A 27521-nucleotide genomic window follows, 5' to 3' on the forward strand; every position below is an offset into this window, starting at 1 on the left:
ACACAATGGGGTATTACCTTGCAGATGGTATCTATCCACGGTGGGAAACATTTGTGAAGAGCATACCAGCTCCAACTAGCAGAAAGCATAAAACTTTTGCCAAGAAGCAAGAGGGGGCTAGGAAAGATGTGGAACGAGCCTTTGGAGTTCTGCAATCCCGTTTTGCCATTGTTCGTGGACCTGCTAAAGGATGGAAACGTAAAGAAATCACTGATGTCATGAAAGCTTGTGTCATAATGCATAATATGATAGTTGAGGAGGAGCGACAAACTGGTCGGCAAAGCTGCACTTTTGAGGCAATGGGAGAAAGAGTCACAGTCTCTCGTACTCATGCGGAAGAACTGAGCTCTTTTATTCAGATGACTCATCGGATTAGAAATTTCGATGAACATGATCAGTTTAAACTTGATCTAATTGACCATGTGTGGCAAAAGTTTGGAAACGAGTAATCCATGTCTTTGTAATGCAGCTATCAATAAAAATATTTATGCAATGAGTGATGTAATCCATGTCCTCAACTAGCAGAAAGCAGTAAATAGTTCTTACAACTACAACATATAGCTCACATTACCCTAGGCCGCGAGCAAGGATCTCCTTCTGCTTAGCTTGGTAGAACTGCTTTTGAACATTAGTCATACCACTTGTGTCGATGAGCATGATCCTCTCATCAAATTCAAACTGTCTCCGTGCATCCTCCCTCTCGTTTCGTGCATCCTCATTCTTTTTGAGTGCAATCTCCTCTTTTCGCAATTCCAATTGTTGTGCATAGCGAGCATTTCTTGCCGCCTCTTTATCTCATCCTTCTCTAGCTTTGCTGCCCACACAGTTTCTAATGACAGCTTGCAAGCATTGTCATCAGCTTTACCTCTCTTGTCCCTCTTCACACCATCAGGTCTTTTCTCATGTTCAAGAGCATCAGTGTGTATCGAGGTAGCATCAATACGTACCGAGGATGCATCAGCCGGATCATTGGTGGCTGTGCCCGGACTTGCATCAATGGTCTTCTTTTGTTTCTTAAGAGAAGTTTCAACTTCTCTTGTCTGCCACTTTGGATACTTCGAAAACTCTACATAGCAATGCATCAGTGTGAAAGGCTTCTTTTTTTTAAGATCCATTTCCTTGAACAAAATGTGTGCATCGTTTGTCTGCACATATAAATATGTTGTTAAAATAAGCACAACACATATAGAATATTGCACATCACATATAGAATTACAAGAAAGGCGCATACCTTTTCTTGTATAGTCCTTCCACTTTCTTGCCTATTTAAAATCTGCTGAAGGCAACCATAAAATTTAGAGGTCTCTCTGTTAATCATTGTGTAACGGCAATTGATTGCATTAGCATTACGCTCCGGCCATGATGATTCCTTGTGTGTGTTGTAGTACTCTAAAATTCTATCCCAATAAGCATCCCGGTTTTGATCTGTCCCAACAATATCCAAACTTATATTTGCTGTTGGTGGGTAAACATATTACTGTTGGGCAATTGATAGAACTTCAAATAATTATGACGATATCCAGACAATGATCATTATATAGGCATCACATCCAAGACTAGTAGAACGACTCCTGTCTGCATCTACTACTATTACTCCACACATCGACCGCCAGCGCTTTGGCCATGCCCTATGTCTCCGCTGGCCTTGGCTCTCCTCGCGCCACCCAGGAGGCCATGGGTGGGCTCGGACCTACCATGCAATGCCGGGGACTACTCTCTTTTCACGGCAGCAACCTTGGTCAGCATCGGGGACGGCACGACGGCCTCCTTCTGGCACTCCCCATGGCTGGGGCCGGGAACGCTCACCCAGCTTTTCCTGCGGCTGGCTAAGCACGCCCGCAGAAAGAACATGGCGGTGAAGGCTGCCCTCACAAACGATGCATGGATCAGAGACCTAGCCCATGGCTGCACCGAAGACCTGCTCCATGATGTCCTCGCCATGCACAGGAGGCTGCATGGCGCCGTTGGCGACCTCCAGGATGACACCCCCGACTCCATCAGTTGGATCCACGAGTGTTCGGGCCAATACTCAGCTAGATCAGCCTACCAGATGCAATTCCTGGGCACGACGATCACATGCTTTGATCGGATCATCTGGAAAGTTTGGGCCCCCGGCAAGATCAAGATGTTCGCATGGCTCTTGCTCCAAAACAAGCTTTGGTGCAACGACAGGCTTCAACGGCGCGCCTGGAAGAATGAATACTTCTGCCAGCTATGCAACCGGAACCTCGAATCCTCCAAGCACCTGTTTTGGGAATGCCCAATGGCAAGGAGAGTCTGGGAAAGAATCAGCACATGGATGGGCTGCTCCACCCTGGCGCCCAAAGATAAATGGGAGAACCAACAGCACACTTCCATTGTGCTTGAAGCCCTGGAAGGATCAGAAGCAAGATGGCGAAAGGGGGTCAACACACTCATGTTGCTCACCTGCTGGGAGCTATGGCAGGAACGAACAATGCCACCTTTAGAAGAAGCATTCCAAGCATCCCCAACATCGTCACGAGGATCACTGACTGCATCGAGCTATGGCGAGTCGCGGGAGCAACCTGCATTGACAGCCCCTTCGGGGAACCACCATGAAACATAAACCATAGACTACCCTGTCGCTTGAGGATTGCCGATCTGTGGCAAGCCCTCTGATCCTCTGGATCATCACCACCTTGTTTTTTTCCACTGCTTCCTGCTAATGATCAATGAAAAGCCAACATTGCTGGATCTTTTAAAAAAAAATCATTGCATGCTTGGGTTGGGATAAGAATGCACTGTTTCTAAATAATCTCACTCTTGTCCACTTGAATCATTGCAGTCGTCAGAAAAGTTGTCTCCATATTTTCTCGCACTTTTGGCAGCAATGTGAGATAAGGCTAGCAAACAACGAGACATTAGCAAGTTTCTCTGTTTGATATTACTCTCTTAGTCCTGAATTATTTGTCTTAGATTTGTATACGTACGGATGAGCTCAGAGAAAGCTTCAGTGTGTGAACAAGTCAGATCAAGCTTGACTGTGTTTCTTTTGCTTCCGCGTGTACGTGTCTACTGTTTCGGAGAATTTTAAACCTGAAAATCTGAGTTATCTTGTGTAGTGAATGGTGCGGAAGTAGAGGCTGGGTTTAATACCCTCCCATTTTCTCCAAGTTTTCTGTACCTCCTTTTCGACAAAAATATCCTCCTGATTTGTTTATACAAGGTCACCTTGTATTCAAAGTCTAATTTTGATTATTGATTGGACCAACATAATATGAGTTATATACCATCAAATATATGTTGTTTTAAACAGATAATTTATATTTTGGTTGGTTAAGTCGACTTAGGGCATCTCCAACGTCATGATGCAAGTCAGACTCACTATATGTTCGGACGCGACCGCGGATATGCGTACGGAACCAGTCATCCAACTGCATGCTCGGAACTACCACGCATGTTTCAAATGTAAATTGAATAAACCGAACAAATTTAATGCAGACTGAATGATTTTCTTACAACGTTCAACATATTACAACTAAACTGGGTGATATTTGACAAGTTCAACTAAAATTGAAACAACCTCACAAAAAACTATGCGAGGTCGTCGTTGTTCGCTCTGTCGCCGTCACCGCTGCCGTCGTAGTCATCATCGGCGTGGTCCTTCCAGCGGCGGAAGGGAATGTAGGGGCTGTAGCAACCCTAATTGGCCGCCGATTGCCGCTTGTGGAGGAGTCAAACGTCTTCCTCTGCCACCGCATGCATGGCTGCTTCGACCACGGATGCCGCCTCGGTGCACCCGCCCTCAGCCTGCCCTTGCCCGTGACAAGGGCGGCAGCCCGCAATAACTCAACCACACCAATCTTGATGAGCTAGTCGCTGAGGCGGCGTCGACACAACACAGACGTCTCCACGATGGTCCTAGACTGATCCTTCGCCCAAGCCAACGCAAGGTCTGGGTCATTGCAGACCTTACCAGCGTGACATCCAACGCCGCGAACGCGGCCCAGCTCTGCGTGTTGTGCCGCTCCTACAATGTCGCTTCCCTTGCCGCCTACTCTTTCAACATCGGGCGCTCTGCGACATCGTTTTGCAGCCGTCGAAACCGAGGTAGTGCAAGAGGCGTCCATGTGCGCTCACGAGGAACGGGGAGCCTTCCTCCTCCTTCTCCTTCACGGTTGTGCCACGTCAGAGGCGGCGTGTCGGTGACACCGGCAAGTCGAACATGCCGAATGTGCTGCGTGCCAGGGAGCGTGGCTCCTCCTTTGCCTTCTTCTTAAGGTGGTGTCCGATTTGAACGATGCGGTTGCACCGGAGGAGGAAGGCTCCTGCTTGACACGGCAGCGACGATGGTGCCTCCTGTTTGACGCGGTGAAGAGGCGGCCAGGATAGCGCCGAACCGTTGGGATTCTTTTGAGCAAGTAAATAGACTTTGATTAGGAAAAAAAACAAGCTGCTGAACTACGATACCTCGCTTGGACACGGGAAAAAACGTGTTTCCGCCTGGAGTTTAAACATATAATTTAGTATATTTTGTTGCTCATATGCACTTGGCAGCCATTGAGATCAAAAGGCGGCTCTCTCTAAATGGTAGTGATTCCTTTTCTGTTTTATAATCGTGATCGGGTTACACCCGAATATATTTCAAAAACGAGTTTCCTCCTCCGGTTCTTGGGCACCTGCTTGGGTATATAGAGATGTCGGCATCACAGTCTTGTGCTTGTACTATCTCTGTCCTGATTTATTGACCTATTTTGTATTTTGTGTCAAATTTTGACCTTAGATTTAATTAAAAAAATGTTAGTGCATGTCATAAAAATTAATATCATTGAAAAGTATGTTCGAATACCAACCATATAATAATATGCATCAATATTTTGTTAGTTAAATCTATGATCAAAATTTGGTATAAAATATAAAGAGGAAGAATAGGTAGTCATACAGTACAAAAGATTCCCCACCGAGAAGAAAAAGTGAAAAACAGACTGGAGTCAAATCAACGTGAAACAGCAACACGCTTACCTCCATTATTAAAAAGGTTGCAAGGTGGTGCTGGACGAGCAAGCAACCCAGATCCATCGCCGTCGCCGACGAGCAACTCGTCTTCGCCGCGGCCGAGCAAGCAACCCAGACCCATCATCGTCTTCTCCAGCCTCAGGTCAGTGCTACGACGCCATCTTGCTTAATTCCTTGCTTTTTTTGTCCCACGGACATCGAGCAATGCTCTTCGTTGCTTTTTCTACCATGGTTCTACCAAAAGTTTTACCGACTTAGTTCATTCTATCGACGGTTTAAATCATGTAAGAATAGGATTTCCCTCCATAGTCGCCTGAATCATGTCAAATCGCTCTCCATTGTCGCATCAAGATCCAGGCCCAGCAGTATTCTTCCTCTGCTTTTCTTGCTCCAGCATCAGCTTTCTTCTTCCTCTGCATTTCTCGCCCCGGCGGCCGCCTCTGCCCACAGCCCTGCCGAGGTCCTGTTCCTGTCCGAGCCCTGCCGGCGACGCCGCGACCATCTCAGGCCCCGTACCCCCACCAGTCAACTTGCTGCCACGCCTCAGGCGCGGTACTGGTGTCCCCGTCTCACCCTGGCCTTAGAGCATCTCTACTGGAACGTGTAAATTTAAACGTGTATATCTCCATATACACGTCCATATACACCTTGCTAAATTATACATTTCCGAGTATTTCAGTGGAACGTGTAAATTAGGACGTGTATATTCCAACGGCTATATTTTCAAACGGCTATATTTCCAACGGTCATGTTTCCGATCTATATAAACCACTCCTACCACCTCTTCCAGCACACTTCTCTCCTCACCTAGATTTTTCTATCGTTTCTCACGCAACACAATGAACACATCCACTTGGGACATGAGTTCTTCCTCATCTTCATCTGGCGACGATGAACTCATACTTGCAGCATTCGCCGAGCGCGAGGAGGAAGAGAGGAAGAACGCTCGACGCCATGGCGGTTCCAAGCATGCACGTCAGTCAATCGATCGAGGAAGAGATGCCGGATTTCTTCTTCTGTGGGACGACTACTTCAAAGAAGTTCCTCGCTTTCCCGAACATTTTTTTCGACGAAGGTTCGTAATTAGTACACTTCTCTGCTTTGGTCCTTTTTTCATTTCCCTGTCTCATTTAATTTTTATGCACAGATTTAGGATGTCGCGTACTTTGTTCAACCGCATAGCTGATGGTATACTTGAGCATGACTATGATGATTATTTTACGCAAAAAAGAAGTGCTTCTGGAGCTCTTGGGTTACATCCTTTGCAAAAGATGACCGCGGCGATGCGGATACTAACATATGGAGTAGCAGCTGATTATGTTGATGAGTACATCCGGTCCGCTGAGTCCACTAATTTAGAGTCTTGCAAGAAATTTGTGATCAAAATTTGTGAAGTTTTTGGGGAAAAGTACCTGAGATCTCCAAATGAAGAAGACATTGCTAGGTTACTTGCAATAGGGGAGGAAAGAGGATTTCCCGGTATGTTAGGGAGCATAGATTGCATGCACTGGGGGTGGAAAAATTGCCCCAAAAAATGGCATGGCATGTTTAAAGGCCATGTGAGCGAGCCCACTATGATCTTGGAAGCAGTTGCTTCACAAGATCTTTGGATTTGGCATGCTTATTTTGGTTTACCAGGGTCTCTGAATGATATAAATGTTCTTCAACGTTCTCCTGTTTTTACAAAGCTAGCCGAAGGCCAAACTCCTCCAGTGAATTATAGCATCAATGGCCATCAGTACACAATGGGGTATTACCTTGCAGATGGTATCTATCCACGGTGGGCAACATTTGTGAAGAGCATACCAGCTCCAACTAGCAGAAAGCATAAAACTTTTGCCAAGAAGCAAGAGGGGGCTAGGAAAGATGTGGAACGAGCCTTTGGAGTTCTGCAATCCCGTTTTGCCATTGTTCGTGGACCTGCTAAAGGATGGAAACGTAAAGAAATCACTGATGTCATGAAAGCTTGTGTCATAATGCACAGTATGATAGTTGAAGAGGAGCGACAAACTGGTCGGCAAAGCTGCACTTTTGAGGCAATGGGAGAAAAAGTCACAGTCTCTCGTACTCATGCGGAAGAACTGAGCTCTTTTATTCAGATGACTCATCGGATTAGAAATTTCGATGAACATGATCAGCTTAAACTTGATCTAATTGACCATGTGTGGCAAAAGTTTGGAAACGAGTAATCCATGTCTTTGTAATGCAGCTATCAATAAAAATATTTATACAATGAGTGATGTAATCCATGTCCTCAACTAGCAGAAAGCAGTAAATAGTTCTTACAACTACAACATATAGCTCACATTACCCTAGGCCGCGAGCAAGGATCTCCTTCTGCTTAGCTTGGTAGAACTGCTTTTGAACATCAGTCATACCACTTGTGTCGATGAGCATGATCCTCTCATCTAATTCAAACTGTCTCCAAGCATCCTCCCTCTCGTTTCGTGCATCCTCATTCTTTTTGAGTGCAATCTCCTCTTTTCGCAATTCCAATTGTTGTGCATAGCGAGCATTTCTTGCCGCCTCTTTATCTCATCCTTCTCTAGCTTTGCTGCCCACACAGTTTCTAATGACAGCTTGCAAGCACTGTCATCAGCTTTACCTCTCTTGTCCCTCTTCACACCATCAGGTCTTTTCTCATGTTCAAGAGCATCAGTGTGTATCGAGGTAGCATCAGTACGTACCGAGGATGCATCAGCCGGATCATTGGTGGCTGTGCCCGGACTTGCATCAATGGTCTTCTTTTGTTTCTTAAGAGAAGTTTCAACTTCTCTTGTCTGCCACTTTGGATACTTCGAAAACTCTACATAGCAATGCATCAGTGTGAAAGGATTCTTTTTTTAAAGATCCATTTCCTTGAACAAAATATGTGCATCGTTTGTCTGCACATATAAATATGTTGTTAAAATAAGCACAACACATATAGAATATTGCACATCACATATAGAATTACAAGAAAGGCGCATACCTTTTCTTGTATAGTCCTTCCACTTTCTTGCCTATTTAAAATCTGCTGAAGGCAACCACAAAATTTAGAGGTCTCTCTGTTAATCATTGTGTAACGGCAATTGATTGCATTAGCATTACGCTCCGGCCATGATGATTCCTTGTGTGTGTTGTAGTACTCTGAAATTCTATCCCAATAAGCATCCCGGTTTTGATCTGTCCCAACAATATCCAAACTTGTATTTGCCCATGCTGCTATGAGAACCTTGTCCTCATCACTAGACCAATTTTTGCCTTTGTTGGATTTTCCTTTCTTTGTTATTGCAGAACGATGCTGAGTTGATGGAGTTGCCTGCTCTCCAATTGGACTTTCTAGTTGTGTTTGCGTGTAACCAAAATCAAGGGTGTCCAAGAAGCTTTGGTCAGTATCCATCTGCAAGCAACCAATGCACAGCTATTTTAGACCACAATCTGGCATCAAATTGACAAGCAAAAATTATTTTCTTCTCCTTCCAAAGAGCTATGCATCTCCCCTGCATCTCCTCCCGGCGCTGCTCGTCCCTGCATCTCCCCACGGCGCCCCGCTCGTCCCTGTATAGCTCCCCCCCACCGCCCCTGCATCTCCCCCCTCCCCCCCACCGCTCCGCCCCAGACAGGCGCCCAGCCCCCCGTCCCTGCACAGACAGGCGCGCCCGGCCCCCCGTCCCTGCACAGCTCCGCCGCCCAGCCCCCCGTCCCCAGCCGCCGCCCCTGCATCTCCCCCCTCCTCCCCACTGCTCCGCCGCCCAGCCCCCACTCGTCGCCCAGCCCCCCGTCCCCGCCCTCTATTCTCACCAGGGCGCACGCCGGCACCGGCGCCGCCGCCAGATCGGGCTGCAGGGCGTGCTGCCGCCGCCCCTCTGCTCCCGCTCGCGAGAAAGGAAAAAATGGTTACCTTGGGCAGCGGCCGGAGAGGAGACGCGACGGCGACCTTGGGCGGCGGCCGGAGAGGGGCGACGACGACCTTGGGGAGGCGGCCGGAAAGGAACGGGAGCGGAAGCGGGAGGCTTTTTTCGGTCATGGGAGCGGGAGCACGAAGCCACGAGCATGGCTCGGTCGTCTTTAGTCCCACGCCAGGTACGCTCGTGGGAGCGACGTGTATAGGTGCACGACCTGATACACGATCCACTGGGAAAGCTTTTTTGATTTTGATCGTGTATATTTAGCATCCACCTCCATATACACCATCCACTAGAGATGCTCTAATATGTTGATATAGGCTCTGGTTGGGTTCTTGTGTTGGCGGGTGTCAGAACCAGAACCCACCACACGCACTTGATGATTTTAAATCATATAGGATCCAATATAGTCAATTCACATTACAAAGAGGTGTGTAAATGATTTAAGTCTCACAACATAATTAAAAAAGAAGTCTCACAACATCAAGTGCACTTTAATTTAGTCAACAGAACAGAACTCGTTGCATCACTATATAGCCTAGGCAAAGGACCAAAGCAGTAGAGTAAGAAGGCAACGTCACATAATTTTTCTTCCTGACAGAGTATAAAGAAAGAATTTGTTTTAGCGCAGCCTCCTGGCGTCCCGCACATTCTCGAGCAGGGTGAGGATGTCGCCATCACGGAGCAGAATCCACCACATGCACTTGATGATTTTACAAGTAGAAGCGATCCAGATTTATACTCAAAACATAGGATTCAATATAGTCGATTCTCATTACCGAGAGGTGTGCAACAATAACATCAAGTGCATTTTAATTTCGGCAACAGAAGGAAACTCATTACATCTCCATAGCCAAGGCAAAAGACGGAAGCAGTAGAGTAAGAAGGCAACAGCACACAATTTCAGGAGTACTTCCGAAGACAGACAGGTGAAGAAAGAAAGTGCTTAGCGCAGCCTCCTGGCCTCCCGCTCAGACTCGAGCAGGGTGAGGATGTCGCCCTCCCGGACAGGCCCCTTGACGTTCCTCATGATGAGACGGTTCTGGTCGTCCAGGAACTTGACTCTCACCTGGGTCACCTGACCCCTGGACCCGGTGCGGCCCATCACCTTGACCACCACTGCGAGCTTCACCTGCGTATCCATGCTGCACAAACCATTGCAAGGGATTGCATTAGGAAAAAACCATCAGAAAGAAATAACTAATCGACTGTTCTAGGCAAAGCACCAGAACAGCTAGTATACAACTCCATTGCAGTTGAGATAGATCATACATACAAGAGAGCACACAAATGTTCCTTACTATTTGGAACATGTCTACCGTGTGCCCAAAGCAGAAACACTGCATCAAAAACAGAAACCAGAGAAATTATTGGTCTAAAACCACTGCTAAAAAAACAGATAAATCTACTGGTCCAAACACTGAATTAGAACGAACAACAGTTATTAACACTCGCAGGGAGTGACTTGCTTCCTGCTTCCACAGTTATTTCCACACTTCGGACTAAACGGCTAGTTGTTTGCAGAAAATGCTACTGGTTCTGGGAGGCAGTTCAAGAACCGTAGTTACCACAACAATTCTCCAGCGCTCTAGCACCATCAGGAGTTCAGTCTGACCACGAGGATCAGCATCTGATCGAGGAGAAGATCAGGGACATCGAGAGGGCCAGGGATACGTTGAAGATCAGGAACCTGAAGAATGAGCTGATTGCAGCTAACACTGAGTTTAAACATTCAAGGTAAGTGATCAGCAACAGTGAGAAGAAGTCTCTGGTAGATTGTGCTCTAAGCCAGCTGGACGCGCACAAGAAACTATTGAAATGTGATTCATAAACACTGCAGAGTTGCCTCTGTTTAGATGCAAGTTTCAGAAACAGAAACACTGCAGAGTTTGCCTCTGTTTAGATGTAAGTTTCAGAAAGATATCATTTTCCAATAGGGAAAGCAGAAGCACCATTCGAAACAACGAACTGATGCGCCATTCCAATGCACTAACAGTTCTAGGCAAAGCAGAAGCACCGCCAGAACAGCTAGTGTACACTTCCATTGCACTTGAGAGTACACAAATGTCCATGTATGCAGATCAAAATAAAACTAAAATAAACAGCCCCTGTTTTGCAAGTAAATGGGCTATGTTAATACTCCCTCCTTTCCGGTTTATAGGTCCTGCGTGTAAATCTAGCTTGTCTATTTTACCAACATAATAGTACCACACATCATATACCACAAAAATTTATATCATTAGAAAGTAGAACAAATGTTCAGCAAGAACCAGTAAGGTCCAAGTATGGCTCCAACTAAACTATGTTTTGCACACACTAAGGTCCACCAATTTCTCCTCTGCACAAATCTTCAGCAAGAACAAGGATATATATCAACGATTTTGCAAGCAAGAACCCCGAGGCTTACTTGAGATCTGAAGAGTAGCTGCCAATATCGGTACAAAACTAGGCATTAAAAGTGGAAGATGAAGCAAGCATCTCTCAGAATCATCAATACGCCACAAACTAGACATGACGGAAACTAAACTACCAACGAAATCAATCACAGCAACTAAATCGATCCAGCACAAAAAACGAAACGATAAAGCTCACAGATCCGTAGAGCCACGGGTGAAGAGGCGTAGGGGAGGGAGGGACAGGAACCTTTCTTTGGTTGTTGGCGATGGGGATCGCTGCTTCTGCTACAACGGACGGAGGCGGCGGCGCAAGCTGCTTCTGCTTGTGCTACAACGGACGGAGGCGGCGGCGCAGGGAGGGAGGAAATAAAGAGAGGGTAGAACCCAAACCCTAGCGCCCGTCCAGTTGTTAGGTTGCGCTGCCGGCAGCCTTGGTTGGGCTCCTGGTCCTTGTATGCGAGCAAATGGTCTGTTGGGCCCCAAGCCCAAACAGGTGCAGCTTTACTTTAGTAGATACACTTTCTACCGCTCAAAAAAAAAGTAGATACACTTTCTTTGATTGCTAAAAAAACACTTTCTTTGTCTAAAAAAAAGTAGATACACTTCCTTTGTCTAGAAAAAAAGTAGATACACTTTCTTCTTTGCCTAAAAAAAGATACAATCTATTCTTCTTTCTTCTATATAGTCCGAGGACATTTTCGTAGTTCGAAGACCTAGGTGACACCCCTATGAAAAAAAAGATGATTTTCATAATTTGAGGACCTAGTGCATGCCCCTGAAATAGTTCAGTGACCCACAATGCACTTCACTCTATGTGTAATATATGCAATAATGTTCAAAACCACAAACATGTGTTATATTTGAACTAGAAGAAATATTTTTGACGAGAATAGCAGGAGCTCATGTGAACATTTTTTGGTGTAGATGAAAACCAAAGGACTGGGGTTCTGATTTTTATTTATTTTTAATTTAATATAAGGGCAATTTGATTTGAAATTGAGGAGCAAAGTTTTTTTATCGTTCTAAAAACTAAATGAGAAGCACCGCTAACACGGTAACAAAATGAACTGTACATTGATTTTTCCATCTTTTTTCTGGGCAAACCTGTACATTGATCGATCCCAGAAAAATAATTGAGAAGCTCATCGCCGGAGTTCATCAGAGCTTTAGTTCGCGTCGCCGTTGAGCCTGGGCACGTGCCCTAGGTGCCCGAACGGTAAAATCGCCCCTGGTCACATGCTTGATGATTCTGCATAATTCTTTCATCTCTGCTAATTTTTGTGTGTGCTACTCGCTGTTGCTCACTCTACAGGATGCAACGGCGACGCTCTACCGAAACAACCAACATGTCTGCTGGTAAACTTTATAATCGAGTGATGGTCCTAAGGACCAAGTTTCTTTGGGAAAAGCAGATTAAAAAAATGTGCAACGACCTTATCATCTGACAGTTTGTGCATCAAGTCGCTGTCAGTTTGATGTGTTGATGCATCAAGTTACAGTGCACAGTATGTCATGTAACAACATCGAGAAAAAAACTTTCTCCCCTAGATACAGTTTGGATTTACAAGAATACGACGGTGACGGGTTGATGATGATATGACTAAGAGGATTGGAAACATCAGCCCCACCAGCGTGCTTCACAAACTCAGCAGGGGTGAAGAAGTTACCATGGCGAAAACAGACTATGCAGGTGCACTCAGTCGTCTTCCCTGTCCCAGATGCACTCAGGCTCTTTATCTTTCGAGTAGACCATTGGTGTGTCGTCCGTCCTGTTGCTGGTGCTGCTAGTCTTCATTGCCAGGGACCCAAGCGTCTTCAATGGAGGATGCTCCACAATCTCATTCTTTGGTGGACTTCCAGCTGCTGTTGTCGTTGAAGGAAGAACCACCTTGTTCTGGTTGGTGTTTTTAGAGGTCGGACTCCAAGCGGCTGTGTATCGATAGTCTGCACTTCTGTCAAGGCCTAAGAACAACAAAGGAAAGATTTGAGTTTCATAGATGAGCAATTGCAAATAGAAACTAGGACACCAATTTATGCATATTTCAACAAACATACAAACAGAAACTTTATGAAGAATTGCATTAACTATTGTGTACTCAACAAGCAGATAAGTCCAAAATTACAAAGGTAACACATGGATATGCTATCAGAACGATTATTGAGCTCAAGACTAATTTGGACTTACAAGTCTCTTGAATTTGTGTCTCGACACTTATGTCCTTTAGACATTCTTCAACAAATATCTGCCCTTGGGGATCGCAACTCCACTGAAAAAAGTAAACAAAAGATGTCAAAAGAGAATTTAAATCTCCTATGTTATAAAGTAAACCACTTATGGAATTCATATGGGTTATTGCTCTCAGGGTAATTGCATTTGATATAATCATCCTAAAGCGCATGACATGTGAAACCGTTAACAAGCACTTACACAAATGTCAAATGGTAATGTAGCCAAACAAATCCAAAATTCAAAACCATTTCATGTATTTGGTAACACCATAGCGTACTGTGGAAAAGTTTGGGCATAATGATCTGTTGTCCCTTAGGATCACACACTTTTTATATATATGAAAAACGATGGTCAAGGAATCTGAGGACAGGTCTAGGGGCTCGGCCAAGAAACTTACTCCACAGCCTGATAAGTCGGATAAGTCGGCCAAGGGACCGCCGATGTCTGGAACACCGACAAACACTTTGCGTTTTGGCTCTTTTGCTCCTCATTCTGCTCCTAGTCGCTTGTGGAGCATGAGGGTGGAGACGGATGATCCGATGGAGTCAGAGCTGCCGTCGTTGTTGGAGGATGCCTATGGAGCACCGACTTCTTCCACACCAGCTGCTGTGGTGCCGTCGCAGCCGACTGAGTCCAGTGGGATGGGCGGGCAGGAGGCTCTCCTATCTCCCACGGCGTCTCCTCGTTGCGATGTCACCCCGTTGGCGAGGTCTGGAAAGGTGGTGCCAGGTGTCCTGGATAGTGACAGGCCAAGCGGGCGAGTCAGAGACCTGGGAGGCCGGGGGACCCCTACACCTACGTCGACTCCCCGGGTCGCCAGACAGTGCGCCTCGCCGCAGGACCATGGGCAGGGAACCGGGTTGGGGGGGGGCATGGGCAGGAGGCCCTCAGGTCCCCCCCCCCCAGCCTCGGTGACTCCCGTCCGCGTCGACGACCACACGAGGGCAGCTAAGCAGGAGGCTCCGCACCTTCTTCCTTCGCCGGCGCTGGATGGTGGTGCTCCTACCGCGCCCATTTCTACACCAACTTCGATGGGTACGCGTGTTGCTTCGGGAGTTTCTGTCCGGGAGCGGACTATGGATGAGATTATCGCTTTTGGTGGGATCAAAGATCCGATGACGGCTGGCAGGCGTGTCACTGACCGGATCCAAGATCAACCAGATGCGGACGACCTGCAGTTGGGGCGTGCCATGAGGGCGGCCAAACTTCGGGATGTCGAGGCAACTACAGGTATGTCGGTTAATAAGGGTTGTTCCATTTTGCATTTTTCAGAGCATGATATTTTAGATAAAGCCAACAACATAGGAGTTTCTTTGGGTTCGAACGCAAAGGAAACTGCGAAGTCGATTAATGGCCTTCTAGACTTAGAAGTGGAGCGGGCATCTTATATTATTCGAAATCTACCGGCGGTTAAACCCATGAATAATGATGAAGTGAATCAATTAGGAATTTCGACTCTACAAAATTTATGTGACAATCTAATGCCACCATCTGAGGCCGATGGGGACCTGCTAGGTTCGGACACTAAGGACAGTGTAGTGCCTATGTCGGCGGAAGATTTCATCCCTAGTCACCATATTGACGGAGATACGTCAAGTGTAGGGGGTAAGCCCAAATGTGCATGGAAAAGGAAGGTTTATCAGACTTCGGCTGTTCGGAGGAGTGTTAGGGTTGAACTTAAAAAGAAATTCCATGATGATCTATGAAAGGAATCTTTTGGAATAGCAGAGGTCTAGCTGACTTGGCTAAAAGAAGGTTTCTTGCCGAGGCATCGGTAGAACAGCAGCTCGATTTTATTGCAATCCTTGAAACTGGCAGAGATAATTTCACCTCACAATTCCTCGGAACTCTGTCCGGTGGAATTGATTTTGACTGGCACTGTCTACCCCTTAGAGGAAGATCCGGTGGGATATTGCTAGGGGTTAGGTGTGAAGCACTTCAGGTGCTCAATGTGGTCAGGGGAGACTTTGTGGTTAAGTTCCGAGTGAGATCAAAGTTAGATGGCTTCCGTTGGTCCCTTGTAGCGGTGTACGGACCTGAACTCAAACCGGATTTCCTAGCTGACCTAGTTAGGATTTGTGGAGACGAGAATCTCCCTATCTTAGTTGGTGGAGATTTTAATATTATACGAAGGCCAAAAGAGAAGAACAATGATAATTTTGATGGGCGGTGGTCACTTATGTTTAATATGATCATCAAAAGCCTCAGTTTGAGGGAGATTGAGCTTACGGGTAGACAATACACTTGGGCTAATTCGCTACCTACTCCGACTTATGAGAAGTTGGATAGGGTTCTTGCTAGTATTGAATGGGAACAGAAATACACATTGGTGTCGGTTCATGCGATGCAGAGGGCAGTCTCAGACCACACACCGTTATTAGTGGACTAGGGAGAAGCAACACATCCTGGTAATAAGAATTTGTTCTCTTTCGAACTAAGCTGGTTTGAAAAAGAGAACTTTATGGCCATCATTGCACGTGAATGGTCAAAGCCAGTTGCTGGCCAAACAAGCATAGAGATATGGCAGAACAAGATCAGGCATCTAAGACAATTTCTTAGAGGTTGGGAAAGGAATGAGAGTGGCATTTACAAAAAAGAGAAAGAAAGGCTCATTCAATTAATTGATTCCCTAGACATTAAAGCAGAGGGGACACTGCTAGACGTAAATGAACATGCCATGAAATCTGAAGCAGAGCAAAGCCTACGAGCTCTTATGAGAGAAGAGGAACTCAAATGGGCATTGCGGGCTAAGACTCTCAAGGTTGTTCATGGAGACGATAATACACAATTCTTTCATATGATTGCGAATGGCAAACATAGAACAAAGAAAATCATCCAGCTCGAGCAAGATGAAGGAACCATAGTGGGACATGAAAACCTTAAATCATATATTTCTAATTATTATAAACAATTATTTGGGCCACCGGCAGAGAACACGGTGACCATGAATGAGTTTGACACTGGAGATATTCCTTAGCTCATGTCAGAAGAGAATGAGATCCTAACTGCGCCTTTCACTGAAAAGGAAGTGCTAGATGCCATATCACAAATGAAACCGAATAAAGCACCGGGACCAGACGGGTTTCCTGCGGAGTTTTATAAGAAATGTTGGCATATCATTAAGGATGACCTGATGCCTATGTTCCACGATTTCTTTAATGGGCATCTAGAACTCTTCCATATAAACTTTGGTACGATTACTCTACTGCTAAAGAAAGAAGGGGCGATTCATATCGAGCAATTTAGGCCGATATGTCTCTTAAACATGAGTTTCAAGATATTCATGAAGGCGGGGACAAATCGGCTGACGCGGATCGCCCATTCGGTGTTTCAAGAGAGTCAGACGACCTTCATGCCTGGTAGACACATCCTAGAAGGGGTAGTTGTTCTACATGAAACGATCCACGAAATGCATTCGAAGAAACTAGATGGGGTTATCTTTAAAGTGGATTTCGAAAAGGCTTATGATAAAGTGAAATGGACGTTTCTTCAGCAAGCTACGCGCATGAAAGGTTTTTCTGAAGCTTGGAGGAGCCAAGTGGATTCTCTTGTCCAAAAAGGTAGTGTCGATATTAAGGTTAACGATGATATAGGCCACTATTTCCAGACGCACAAAGGATTGAGGCAAGGGGATTCCATGTCTCCGCTCCTTTTTAATATAGTGGCAGATATGTTGACCGTGCTTATTGGCACGGCTAAGGAGAATGGCCTAGTAGATAGTTTAGTTCCCCATCTGGTAGATGGTGGAGTATCCATTTTACAATATGCAGACGACACTATTATATTCATGGAGCATGATGTTGCAAAAGCTCGGAATATGAAATTGGTGTTATGTCTCTTCGAGCAATTATCGGGACTTAAAATAAACTTTAACAAAAGTGAGTTATTTTGCTTTGGTAGGGCCAAAGATGAGCAAGATACTTACATACATTTGTTCGGTTGTGAATTAGGGTCAATGCCTTTTAGCTATTTGGGCATACCTATTCACCATCGGAAATTATCCATTAAGGAGTGGAAGTGCATCGAGGATCGAATTGAAAAGAAGCTTAGTTGTTGGAAGGGCAAGTTAATGTCCTACGGTGGTCGACTAGTACTCATTAACTCAGTCCTGACGAGTATGCCGATGTTTCTGTTATCCTTTTTTGAGGTACCTAAAGGGGTACAGAGGAGACTAGACTTCTTTCGATCTCGATTCTTCTGGCAGTCTGATGAGGCCAAGAAGAAATTCTTCTTAACTCGCTGGGATATATTATGTCGACCTAAGGATCAGGGAGGTCTCGGTATTGAGAACCTGGAGATCAAGAATAAATGCCTTATGAGCAAATGGCTTTTTGGGCTTTCGGTAGAGAACGACGAGATGTGGGCACAAATCTCACGAAACAAATATCTACAGTCCAAAACTCTAGCACAAGTAAACATGAGGCCGTGTGATTCGCCTTTCTGGAAAGGGCTAATGAGAATTAAAGACTTATTCTTTCATAGAACCAAATTCATTGTTGGCAATGGGATGTCAACACGATTTTGGGAGGATACATGTCTGGGGGAGACGCCTTTAGCCATTCAATATCCAAGTCTATATAATATTGTCCAACGTAAGGAAGATTATGTTGCCACGATATTACAACCGGTCCCTTTAAATATTCAGTTTAGGCAATCTTTGGTTGGGGAGAGATGGAATTCATGGATACATCTGGTACGGAGAGTGATGGATGTTCAATTAACCGACCAACCGGATTCATTACATTGGAGATTGACCAAGAATGGTTTGTTCACTGTCAAATCATTTTATTTGGACCTAATTAACTTTGGCCCACTCCGGAGATCCATTCATATCTGGAAAGTTAAGGTCCCCTTGCGTATAAATTTTTTCATGTGGTTCGTACACAAAAAAGTGATTCTTACCAAAGACAATCTGTTAAAACGACATTGGGTAGGCAGCTCACGATGTTGTTTTTGTGATAATAATGAAACAATACAACACCTTTTTATTGATTGTCTTTTGGCTAAATTATTGTGGCGAACAATTCATATAGCTTTCAACATTGCCCCTCCAATTAACATTGAAACATTGTTTGTGACGTGGTTAGATGGGGTGGACCGTACTACTGCGGCTCATATTCGAGTTGGAATATGTGCATTATTGTGGGCTATATGGAACTGCAGGAATGATATGATCTTTAACAGGCAACAAATTTTAAACTTCTTGCAGGTTATCTTCAGAGCTACCGCATGGATCCGTACGTGGTCCTCACTCACTCCTATGGAATTCAGGAAGCCGCTGGTTACTGGGTGCAACCAATGGGAGATGGTAGCACGGGTTATATTCAACCGGTTTGGATGGCGGTCGCTTAACAGGATAGGAGTCTAGGTCTCTAGTCATGTTACTATCACCGGTTGTAATCTTGAGGCCTTTTATCGTTTTGTCATCCTGCTCCTTTTGCGAGCTGTAATACTTTGAGAACTGTTTGATCTTTGAGACTTTTAATAATATGGCTGCATGTATCGTTCAGATGCAGAGGCCGGGGCCACGCCTCCTTTTCCATTTTTTTTGAAAATGATGGTAACTAGACTAGCAGACTCCAATACTGTAACGCCCGAGCGAAACCCACAGAAAAGTAACTCCTCAATGCATCTCATATTTACCTGGGGAAGAATATTATTCCACGAATTGTTGTTAAGAAACGCAAGTGGAGGACTTGAGTTAGGAAAATTAGTGTACAGGTCTTGGCCAGAAGCAAGTAAATCGAGTTGATAATTTCCTGGAGGTGAATATATACAAAGTATTATCATCTGCAATCATTCATTTATTTGGTAGTAGAGGAGGCTTCAAGCACTAACTGTTACCTGCTGCCTGCAATGGATTCTGCATGCTAGGTGGTTGGCCTGTTGGCGAAAACCAGTCATGTTCATTTACTTTGGGGAGGAAACAGAGAAATAAACTTGTCATGTTGATATAAATCATAAACTTCAGGGGGCAAACAGAGAAATAAGCTATAATTTCCAGCCTTTACCATGTTGTGTTGCGTGGGTGCTGGTTGGCTGCACCAAGTTTCGCGTTGGAACTGGAGGAGAAGCTTTTTTATCCGTTTTGTTTGGTGCTTGCTCTGAAAAGAAACAATTTGCCCTTGAAGCAGTGTAAATAAGATAAAGGAAGACAAATGACAGAAGGTTTCACCATTCCCTAAATCAGCCGTGATCAGTTTTGAGGCAGTAAAGTAACAAAATAAAATTGTGGTATCAGGCATGCTGCTATTTATGAGACTAGATTATGTAACTTATCGCATGTAGAAAAAAAGTCAATCATGTTTTAGTACCTATATTAAGGTAATAACTGATAGAATATTCAAAGAAATTATCATTACTTTTTGTCTTGCCTTCCTGCACTTTGAAAGGATTTGATACTCCTTCAAGAATTCTAGTTTCTGCAGGCCCTGTGATCCTTACTCCAAGCTTAACTTCCCTTTGCTGTGAATTATCCATAATAATGGCACCTTCATGATCGCAACTCCCACCAATCAGATTAAATGTACCATTTTTCACTAGACTTGTCAATGTCGTTGTTCTTGGTGGTTTTATTATGCTTTCCTCAAACTCCTCTTTCAACCATGAATCTCGTATTTCATTAAACCATCCTTCAATGACAACTAGCTCAACCCTTACTGAAGCAAGACGGTGGTCAGGCGCAATTGGATTGCCACCATCATACATGACAACTTTTATGTGACCTCCACCATCCTTACAGTTTCCTTTTTGTAAATTGTTCTGCTCACGTTATTTTCAATTACTAGTCGGAATCTTGTTGATTGGCTTAGTTGGGATCTGCACCAGCACATAAAAGAAGATACATTAATTTCTGACAGAAAATCAACAGTGAACTGTTCTTAATCTTATAGTATAAGCCATATAAGAAAAAGCTTGGTTATAAAGTAGCTTAGACCCATCTTATTGGCAACACTGATTATTTGGATGCCTATTTCACTTGTGACACAACATGCTTCCTAAAGTGAGTGGTAGTGGCACTATTGTAGCAGTTTAGACTACGTCAAAAGATAATTAGACTGGAGAAGCTCCTGAAATGAGAAAACTGATTGAGAAAGAACATGAACACAAACAAAAGAATTTGTTTCAACATTTCAAATTATACTCTGTTGTCTACATATTCAGTACTAGACCCTAGATTGTACAGTATGAACTTTTATTGGATTTCCATGAATTGCACAACAGAACTGTACACCTGTATAATCTGGTTCAAAAAGTATGACTTAAGAAAGTACAAATTATACATGCTCATTTGGATGTTTGTATCACTTATAATATGAAGCATCAAAAGTACTACGATATCAACATGTATGGAGGTAGTCTGAAGTGTCCAGATATTTGAGCACCTTAACTCTGTAAATCTTGAATTGTAAACAGATGTTTTCGCTGAAGGAAGTTTAGTACATTTTTTGCGAGTTCCAAATAGTCATTTTTCTAAGAGTAATTAATTTTTTAAGAAAAATGTTCCAGTCCTAGCTTTACAATTATCTTCCGGGCATCCTGGTTCAATCATAGATAAAGAGACTCCTCACCTCTGAGATGTTACTTCAGCACACCCTTCTTTTGGCATCTCTTGGATTTTTAATGTGAGTTCTTTGTGTTCTTCCTTGAGTATTATGGGATCTTCCTCATCTTTACTCTTATCTTTTTTCCTCTTTGCCTTAAGCTTTTCAAATTTTCTTTTGAATTCTTCCTTCGTGCTCACTTTAACCTATGAAAAGACGACTCAGTTTATTACCAAACATTATAGAGAAAGTGAGTACAGAGATACCATCCCAAACGTGGATCTTAATACAAAACGGTTATGAGAAACGTATATATTGTGAGACAAGGGGATAAAAGTCATTAGTGATGATAGGCCAGGGGAGGGGGGGGGGGGGGGCATGTTTACTTACATTGAGCAATGCTTCGAGAGATGTGATCCGATGACAGCTTGATTCTACAGAAGTATAGTGAAATAATGGTATGTCAATTGGAGATAATGCAACTACATGAAACTTTGGAACACATGATGTACTGATGTACATATAATATTAAATAAGTTACAACTGGTTTGAGGCTATATTTATTTGATAATTGGCAACCCTCCAATACAAGTGCACCAGACATTGGCAAACTGACCACCTGGATATGCTCAGTTCACCCAAAAATTCAAGCACACGAGAAAGAGACAGATAAGGAACTCTCATGGTCAATCAATTCCTCAATTACTGTAAATGTTTTTAGATTTAAAATGCTAAAAAAACGACAATGACATACTTGCAGCAGTTCCAATTACTACAGGGTTGAAGAGTTTCAAAAAAACATACTTGATGAAAAGTTGCAATACATTAACTTGAATACTAGTGAACTGCAGAGATTACCCCAGTCTATACTCTTTCTCGGAAGTGTATGTTAGAATTTTGTTAAATATCTTACTTCTTGGTCTAAATTTTTACTTACTACTTAAAGAAAAAAATCATATAAGGACTGCAATGTTTTTACTGTAAAATTTCGGGGTGAAATGTCCTACTTAAATTGGATGAGAAATCATGTTCAACCAAGAAGATTAGTGAAAAAAATTGTACCTTCCCCTAGGCGAACTTTCACAAGAAATGGGCTAGTGATTCCTTCTTGAACACTCTCTCCTCTTACACTTTTAATCTCAACACCCATCTTGAACTTTCCAGTTCTGGCATGGAAGGAGGAAGTCTGGAAATAGACATCACCAAGGTCAGCCTCTCCATCAGTCAGGGCCAAGACACGATCACCTCCAAGGCTGGTGGTTCTTTTACAGATTGTGGATGCACTAGGCAGGCACTGAATTCCTCTGATGTCCAATAATCTTGACCTTCAGCATTGAAATCACCATGAAGTAGTACGATCTCCACAGAAGCTGAAGATAGTGGACCTGATGTGACTACCAGATTGTTCTCATCATACAAAGCTACCTTTAAGAGATTTCCATCCTCTGATTTGATTTTCTCCCGTGTGAAGTAGTCATTGCACACCGTATTGACAAATCGAAATTGATATTTGGTCCTTTGCTTCTTAATTGGTGGCCTGAAAATGTTAGGTACATGAATAAAAGTTAGTAAGATGGTTGTCATGATTGACCACCGGCCAATGTGATCTTGTTTCCAGCAGAAGTAACGAAAACTTCTTAAATAAAGAGAGAAAGCCTTGGATTAGCGAACGCACCCATCATCTGAATCATATGGCTCAATGGGCCGAACGAGAACACCTCTCCTCTGAGGAGTTTGTGTGGCTCGACTCGTAACACTGGTAATTATCTTCCAAACAGAATCGTCTGATGAAATACTGGCCAGTAACTTATGAGTTTTATCCATGAGGCTCGTACTGGGGAAATCTTCTTTATAAAACCCTGATTGTGTGCTATACAGCGGCATGAGATGATCAAGAAAGTTCCAGTGTTTCTTGAGCTCCACATGAGGCTCATCCCATTGAAGTAGCACTTGACCATATCCAAATGACGCATCTACATTTACAAAAAAGTTACACAAGATAGTCAGGGTTTAGCTTGGTACAAGTCATTTGATTTATTGCAGTTTGGTTCCAACAAAATTTAGGAACTGAGTAAAGTATAAGGTAAACTTATTCATCTGCAAATTAAGAAATATAAACAAACAGACATACCAATGTTATGATTAATTATTTTTTACTCGGCAAGCAGTCAAGTCCAAAATTACGATGATATGCTATGAGAATGACTATTTGAGTTGAACTTACAATGCTCTTCAACTGGTGGCCGGACATTTGAATGACTTATATCTTCAACAAATGTTTCCCATCCAGGAATGGAATTCCCCTGAATAAAGTAAACAAAAGATGTCAAAAGAGAATTTACAAGATCCGATGTTAAAGGAAACCACTTATGTAATACATTGACACGTCAATTTTTTATATGGGCTATTGCTCTCTAAGTAATTGCATTTGATATAATCATTCTAATACCCACGACAGGTAGAACGGCTAACCAACACTTAGACAAATGGTAATGTACCCAAACAAACAAACAATTCAAAACCATTTCATGTGTTTGATTTTCGACAAAGGGTGAATTTTATTGGCTCAAAATGAAGTATCAAGAGAATGCAAACACAATGAGCAGATGCGACTACATCATAGCTAGGATGCATACAGTAAACAACAACACACGCACACAAGAACATGCTAGCAAATAGCAAAGTCATATAAAACCGAAGATGTGCGTAGGCGAGGGAAAAAACCAGACCGATCAGATCCATAATTGGCAAACTACATCAATGACCATATCCGCACCAACCATGTCATGACACCACACGAGTGACGATGTTCTTCAAGAGTAACGCCTTCAAGAAGGGAGCGACGCTCAATTGCCGCTACCACTGGATCCAACCACTCATGGTCTGAATCTAGGGTTCATCCTGAAAAACTAGTTCGAGCATATCCGAGCAATGCCTTCAACAAGGTAACGACGTAAAAACATCGTCATTGTCGGGCATATCCATCTCGGGTAACCTCAGCTTTCATCCCAGATCTCGAGACTGGGTACTCGAGTAGCACCACCATCAAGTTACTCATGTGTTGTCCCCACCACTTTTTCACAATCACAACAGCTACATCTGATGTGTGACCGACGCCTTCACCCCTTCTGCATCAAGTTGCCATCCAGAGTTTGCATCCCAACATCGAAGTAACCATCAGATCTGTAGTGAGAAACCCTCACGAAGACCTTTCGGTGGCCACCACAATCCACAGTGAGGCCGCTGCTGGGACGAGATGACCCAGTCATCGGTAGGGCCCAGTAGGCAGCGACGCAACGGATCTAGGCATAGCAGCCACATAGGCGACGACGACGCATCCCAATCAGGGCACCCACTTCATGACCAGAAGGGGCCAGCCGGCAGCACAAATCGGCGTTTCTTGGAGCGAGCAACCGGAGCCAGGACTGGCCCGGGGGATAGAACCACCATGGGGTCCGTCGAATCTGGCCCACCGCACACCGGATCCATGGGTGTGCGGCCAGATTAAGCCAACTTCAACGAAACCGGAGCAACGGCGGCCGTCATCGTGCCTCGTCTAGCCACGCCAGATCTAGACGCGAAACAGATAGAGAGGTCTACCCGTCCTCTGCAGAGAAGCACCTGGCAGACCACCAGTCGACTTGGCAGCCACCAACAGCCAAGGAAAGTTTCGGCGGAATGGTCTGTTGCTCCTTTGGATCACACACCCTTTATGTATACGGAAGAGTTAAATGCACTAGAGGTCCTAAAAGTTTCATCGAATTGTCACTTTAGTCCTAATTCTTACAAAATGCACCTTTAGGTCCTAATACTTTAGTAAGTGGTTCACCTTAGGTCCTTTTTTCACGAGCGCTCGCTAACTTACCCGCATGGCACGTTGACCCATGCCACGTCAACAGAGGGCCCAACCGTCTGGCAAGAAAAATACATTGGAGGTCCTAAAAGTTTCTGGGCAGTGTCACTTCTGTCCTACTTCTTTCAAAATGCATGTTTATGTCCTAATTCTACAGTAAGTGGTTCACCCGAGGTCCTTTTATGAACGATCGTTCGCTGACCTGCTTGGTTGCGCGTTGACCCATGCCACGTCAACTTAGGGTCATTAGCAGATGGGAAACATTGCAAAAAAAAAAACTAGTTTTTTCACTGTTATCGTCCCGTAGCTATGTGATTTCCTCTACTCTACCACAAACACTACTTGTAGGCATTGATGTAGTTCGATTTGCATTGTTTCATTAAGTTTCTGAAATCACTCTCTCTGATGTGAGGTTAGGTGGTAGGAGCTTGTGGAGGAAGCAGCGCCACCGACGATGTTGCAATGCTCCTCTTTGTCACCCGCTTCCCTGCCGAGGAGCTCGCTGCCCCAGCCATGGCGACGGTGTGGGCACTAGAGAGAGAGAGATTCAGTAGGGAAGGGGAATGTTAAGAGGGGGGGTTTACAAGGGGCTTTCTGTAAAAAAAAGAGCACCCACAGCGGCCCCTAGTTGACGTGGCATGGGTCAACACGTCACGCAAGCAGGTCAGCGAAAGATCGTGCAAAAAAGGACCTCGACGGAACCACTTACCATAGAATTAGGATCTAAACGTGCATTTTGAAAGGAGTAGGACTAAAGTGACACTCCTAGAAACTTTTAGGGCCCCCAGTGTGTTTTTCTCTCCTAGCGGTTGGCCCCTCGGTTGACGTGGCATGGGTCAACGCGCCACGCGGGCAGGTCAGCGAGCGCTCATGAAAAAAGGACCTCGGATGAACCACTTAGTGAAGAATTAAGACCTAAATGTGCATTTTGAAAGAATTAGGACTAAAATGACACCCTGACGAAATTTTTAGGACCTCCAGTGCATTAAACTCTATATATACGGAAACCATGGCAATTGGAGTGGTCTCTAATATATACTGTACGCTGTTGTTGACTATAAACCCCTGGTCTTATTGTACAGAATAGTAACGCCTCAATGCATATCATAGTTACCTGGGGAATATCATTAAACGGCATGTACGCTGGGAAGTTCCGAAATTCAAGATGAGAACTTGCATTAGGTAAACTAGTGCAGTGGTCTTGTCCAAAAGCAGGTACAGGTGGATAATATCCTGGACCTGAATACAAAGTATTATCATGTGCAATCATCATTGAGAAACAGTATAACAGGGCTACCTAGGAGCCTCCACAATGATTTGACACTCTGCATCGTCCGATTAGTTTAGTCAACGATGTGGATCCTCCAGTCGTCCCGCCGTGTCCCCATGGTCTTTCCTACCGCTCCCACCTCGAACATCCCCGCCGGCCCAAACGCGTTACTGAGCTGCTGCTCCGAGGATCGATCTGGGAGCCCTCTCGTTTACTGATGCAGCCTAATGTTACGATCCGCGTGGCAGGGAAGCGAAAGAGGCGAGCCTGCGTCTCATCGTTGATTGGATCACCTCCTCGGCTCCTCCTACAGGCACAGCGGCGGCCTCCCCCTAGAGGCTATTTAGGTGCCTATTTCACTTCTGACACATCATGCTTCGTAAAGTTAGTGGTAGTGCCACTATTGTAGCAGTGTAGACTAGGTCATAAGATAATTAAACTGAAGAAGCTCCTAAAATGAGATATTTCAAATTATAGTATGTTGTCTAGATAGACAGTACTAGACCCTAGAATGTACATTATGAATGATTGTTGGATTTCCATGAACTGCAGAACAGAACTTAATGCCTTATATAGTTTGATTCAAAAAGTATGACGTGAGAAAGTAGAAGTACAAATTCAATGTGCTCATTCAGATTGTTTGTATCACTTATAATATAAAGCATCAAAAGCACTACAATATCAACAAGTATGGTAGGTAGTATACTAGTATGAAGTATCCAGATATTTCAGCACCTTAACTCGGTAAATCTTGAATCGTAAATAGACATGTCTTCGCTGAAGAAAGTTTAGTGGAAGTTTAATTCTCGATTTTGAAATGGATCGAATCTTCCTATTTTATAAATGGGGCCCATTTACCATCCACATTAAGCTTGTATACCATCTGATACCTATGATGATAGCGCATAATGGAAAAAACCCACATTTCTGACACATATGAAGATAGTGCCTAAGGTAAGAAAATCCACATTTCAACACTGCATGCTACCTGAAACGGTCGAAATCCTGAGTTCCAAAACAGTATCTTTTCCAATAGAGTATTTTTATTTAAAAAATGCCCCAGTCCTAGTATCCTGGTCCAATCATAACTAAAGAAACTCCTCACCTCTCAGATGGAGATGCCTTGTAATGATTTACTTCAGTACACGCTTCTTTTTGCATTTCTTGGATTTTTGATTTGAGCACTTCGTGATCTTCCTTGAATATTCTGATGAGGTCTTCCTTGAGTACTCTGAGATCTTCCGCGTGCTTGATCTTGTCCTTTTTCCTCTTTTCCTTAAGCTTTTGAATTTTCCTTCTGAAGTTTTCCTCAGTGCGCAGGTGAAGCTATGGAGAGAAAGTGAGTACAGTACACAGAAATTTGA

At 44.1% G+C, this 27521-nt stretch overlaps 3 protein-coding genes and 2 pseudogenes across 4 annotated transcripts; all 5 read right to left on the reverse strand.

The window, feature by feature from the left end:
* Nucleotides 1-567: 567 nt before the first annotated feature.
* LOC125547390 (uncharacterized) lies at nt 568-1625 on the reverse strand (annotated as a pseudogene).
* Nucleotides 1626-7227: 5602 nt separating this feature from the next.
* Nucleotides 7228-7799, reverse strand: LOC147982520 (uncharacterized; annotated as a pseudogene).
* Nucleotides 7800-7820: 21 nt separating this feature from the next.
* Nucleotides 7821-8986, reverse strand: LOC125547391 (glutathione S-transferase T3-like). Its single transcript, XM_087516325.1, has 3 exons — nt 8861-8986; nt 7949-8359; nt 7821-7862 (listed from the first exon to the last, which is right to left on the reverse strand). The coding sequence occupies exons 1-3, from the start codon at nt 8984-8986 to the stop codon at nt 7821-7823; spliced, it is 579 nt and encodes a 192-aa protein (XP_087372451.1).
* Nucleotides 8987-9614: 628 nt separating this feature from the next.
* On the reverse strand, nt 9615-11524 carry LOC125546356 (small ribosomal subunit protein eS28). 2 transcript variants are annotated; one of them, XM_048710601.1, is made up of 2 exons: nt 11508-11524; nt 9615-10009 (listed from the first exon to the last, which is right to left on the reverse strand). In XM_048710601.1, exon 2 carries the CDS (start codon nt 10006-10008, stop codon nt 9811-9813), a length of 198 nt encoding a protein of 65 aa, XP_048566558.1. In that variant the 5' UTR covers nt 10009; nt 11508-11524; the 3' UTR covers nt 9615-9810. The 2 variants fall into 2 exon arrangements, with proteins under 2 accessions (XP_048566558.1, XP_087370570.1); XM_087514444.1 differs by lacking the exon at nt 11508-11524 and adding an exon at nt 10433-11461.
* An 8682-nt stretch (nt 11525-20206) lies between these two features.
* LOC147982521 (uncharacterized) lies at nt 20207-22184 on the reverse strand. The gene is made up of 4 exons (XM_087545710.1): nt 22097-22184; nt 21425-21468; nt 21062-21240; nt 20207-20309 (listed from the first exon to the last, which is right to left on the reverse strand). Exons 1-4 carry the CDS (start codon nt 22182-22184, stop codon nt 20207-20209), a joined length of 414 nt encoding a protein of 137 aa, XP_087401836.1.
* Between the last annotated feature and the right edge of the window lie 5337 nt (nt 22185-27521).

The sequence above is a fragment of the Triticum urartu genome, chromosome 3A (assembly GCF_056163025.1).
Source record: "Triticum urartu cultivar PI428250 chromosome 3A, HENAU_Tu73, whole genome shotgun sequence".
Classification (NCBI taxonomy): Eukaryota; Viridiplantae; Streptophyta; class Magnoliopsida; order Poales; family Poaceae; genus Triticum; species Triticum urartu.

Excerpts from the sequence above, each read along its gene's own strand:
- LOC125547391 (XM_087516325.1), bottom strand. The coding sequence starts at position 8,986 with ATGACCGAAAAAAGCCTCCCGCTTCCGCTCCCGTTCCTTTCCGGCCGC. Across the intron at positions 8,360-8,860 it reads CTCTCCGGCCGCTGCCCAAG|ATGGATACTGACCAAAGCTT; the intron begins GTAACCATTTTT and ends GGTTGCTTGCAG. Across the intron at positions 7,863-7,948 it reads GAAGGACTATACAAGAAAAG|ACAAACGATGCACATATTTT; the intron begins GTATGCGCCTTT and ends TTATATGTGCAG.
- LOC125546356 (XM_048710601.1), bottom strand. The coding sequence starts at position 10,008 with ATGGATACGCAGGTGAAGCTCGCAGTGGTGGTCAAGGTGATGGGCCGC.
- LOC147982521 (XM_087545710.1), bottom strand. The coding sequence starts at position 22,184 with ATGGGTGTTGAGATTAAAAGTGTAAGAGGAGAGAGTGTTCAAGAAGGA. Across the intron at positions 21,241-21,424 it reads CTCTCGAAGCATTGCTCAAT|GTTAAAGTGAGCACGAAGGA; the intron begins GTAAGTAAACAT and ends GTCTTTTCATAG. Across the intron at positions 20,310-21,061 it reads GCTGAAGTAACATCTCAGAG|ATCCCAACTAAGCCAATCAA; the intron begins GTGAGGAGTCTC and ends GTGCTGGTGCAG.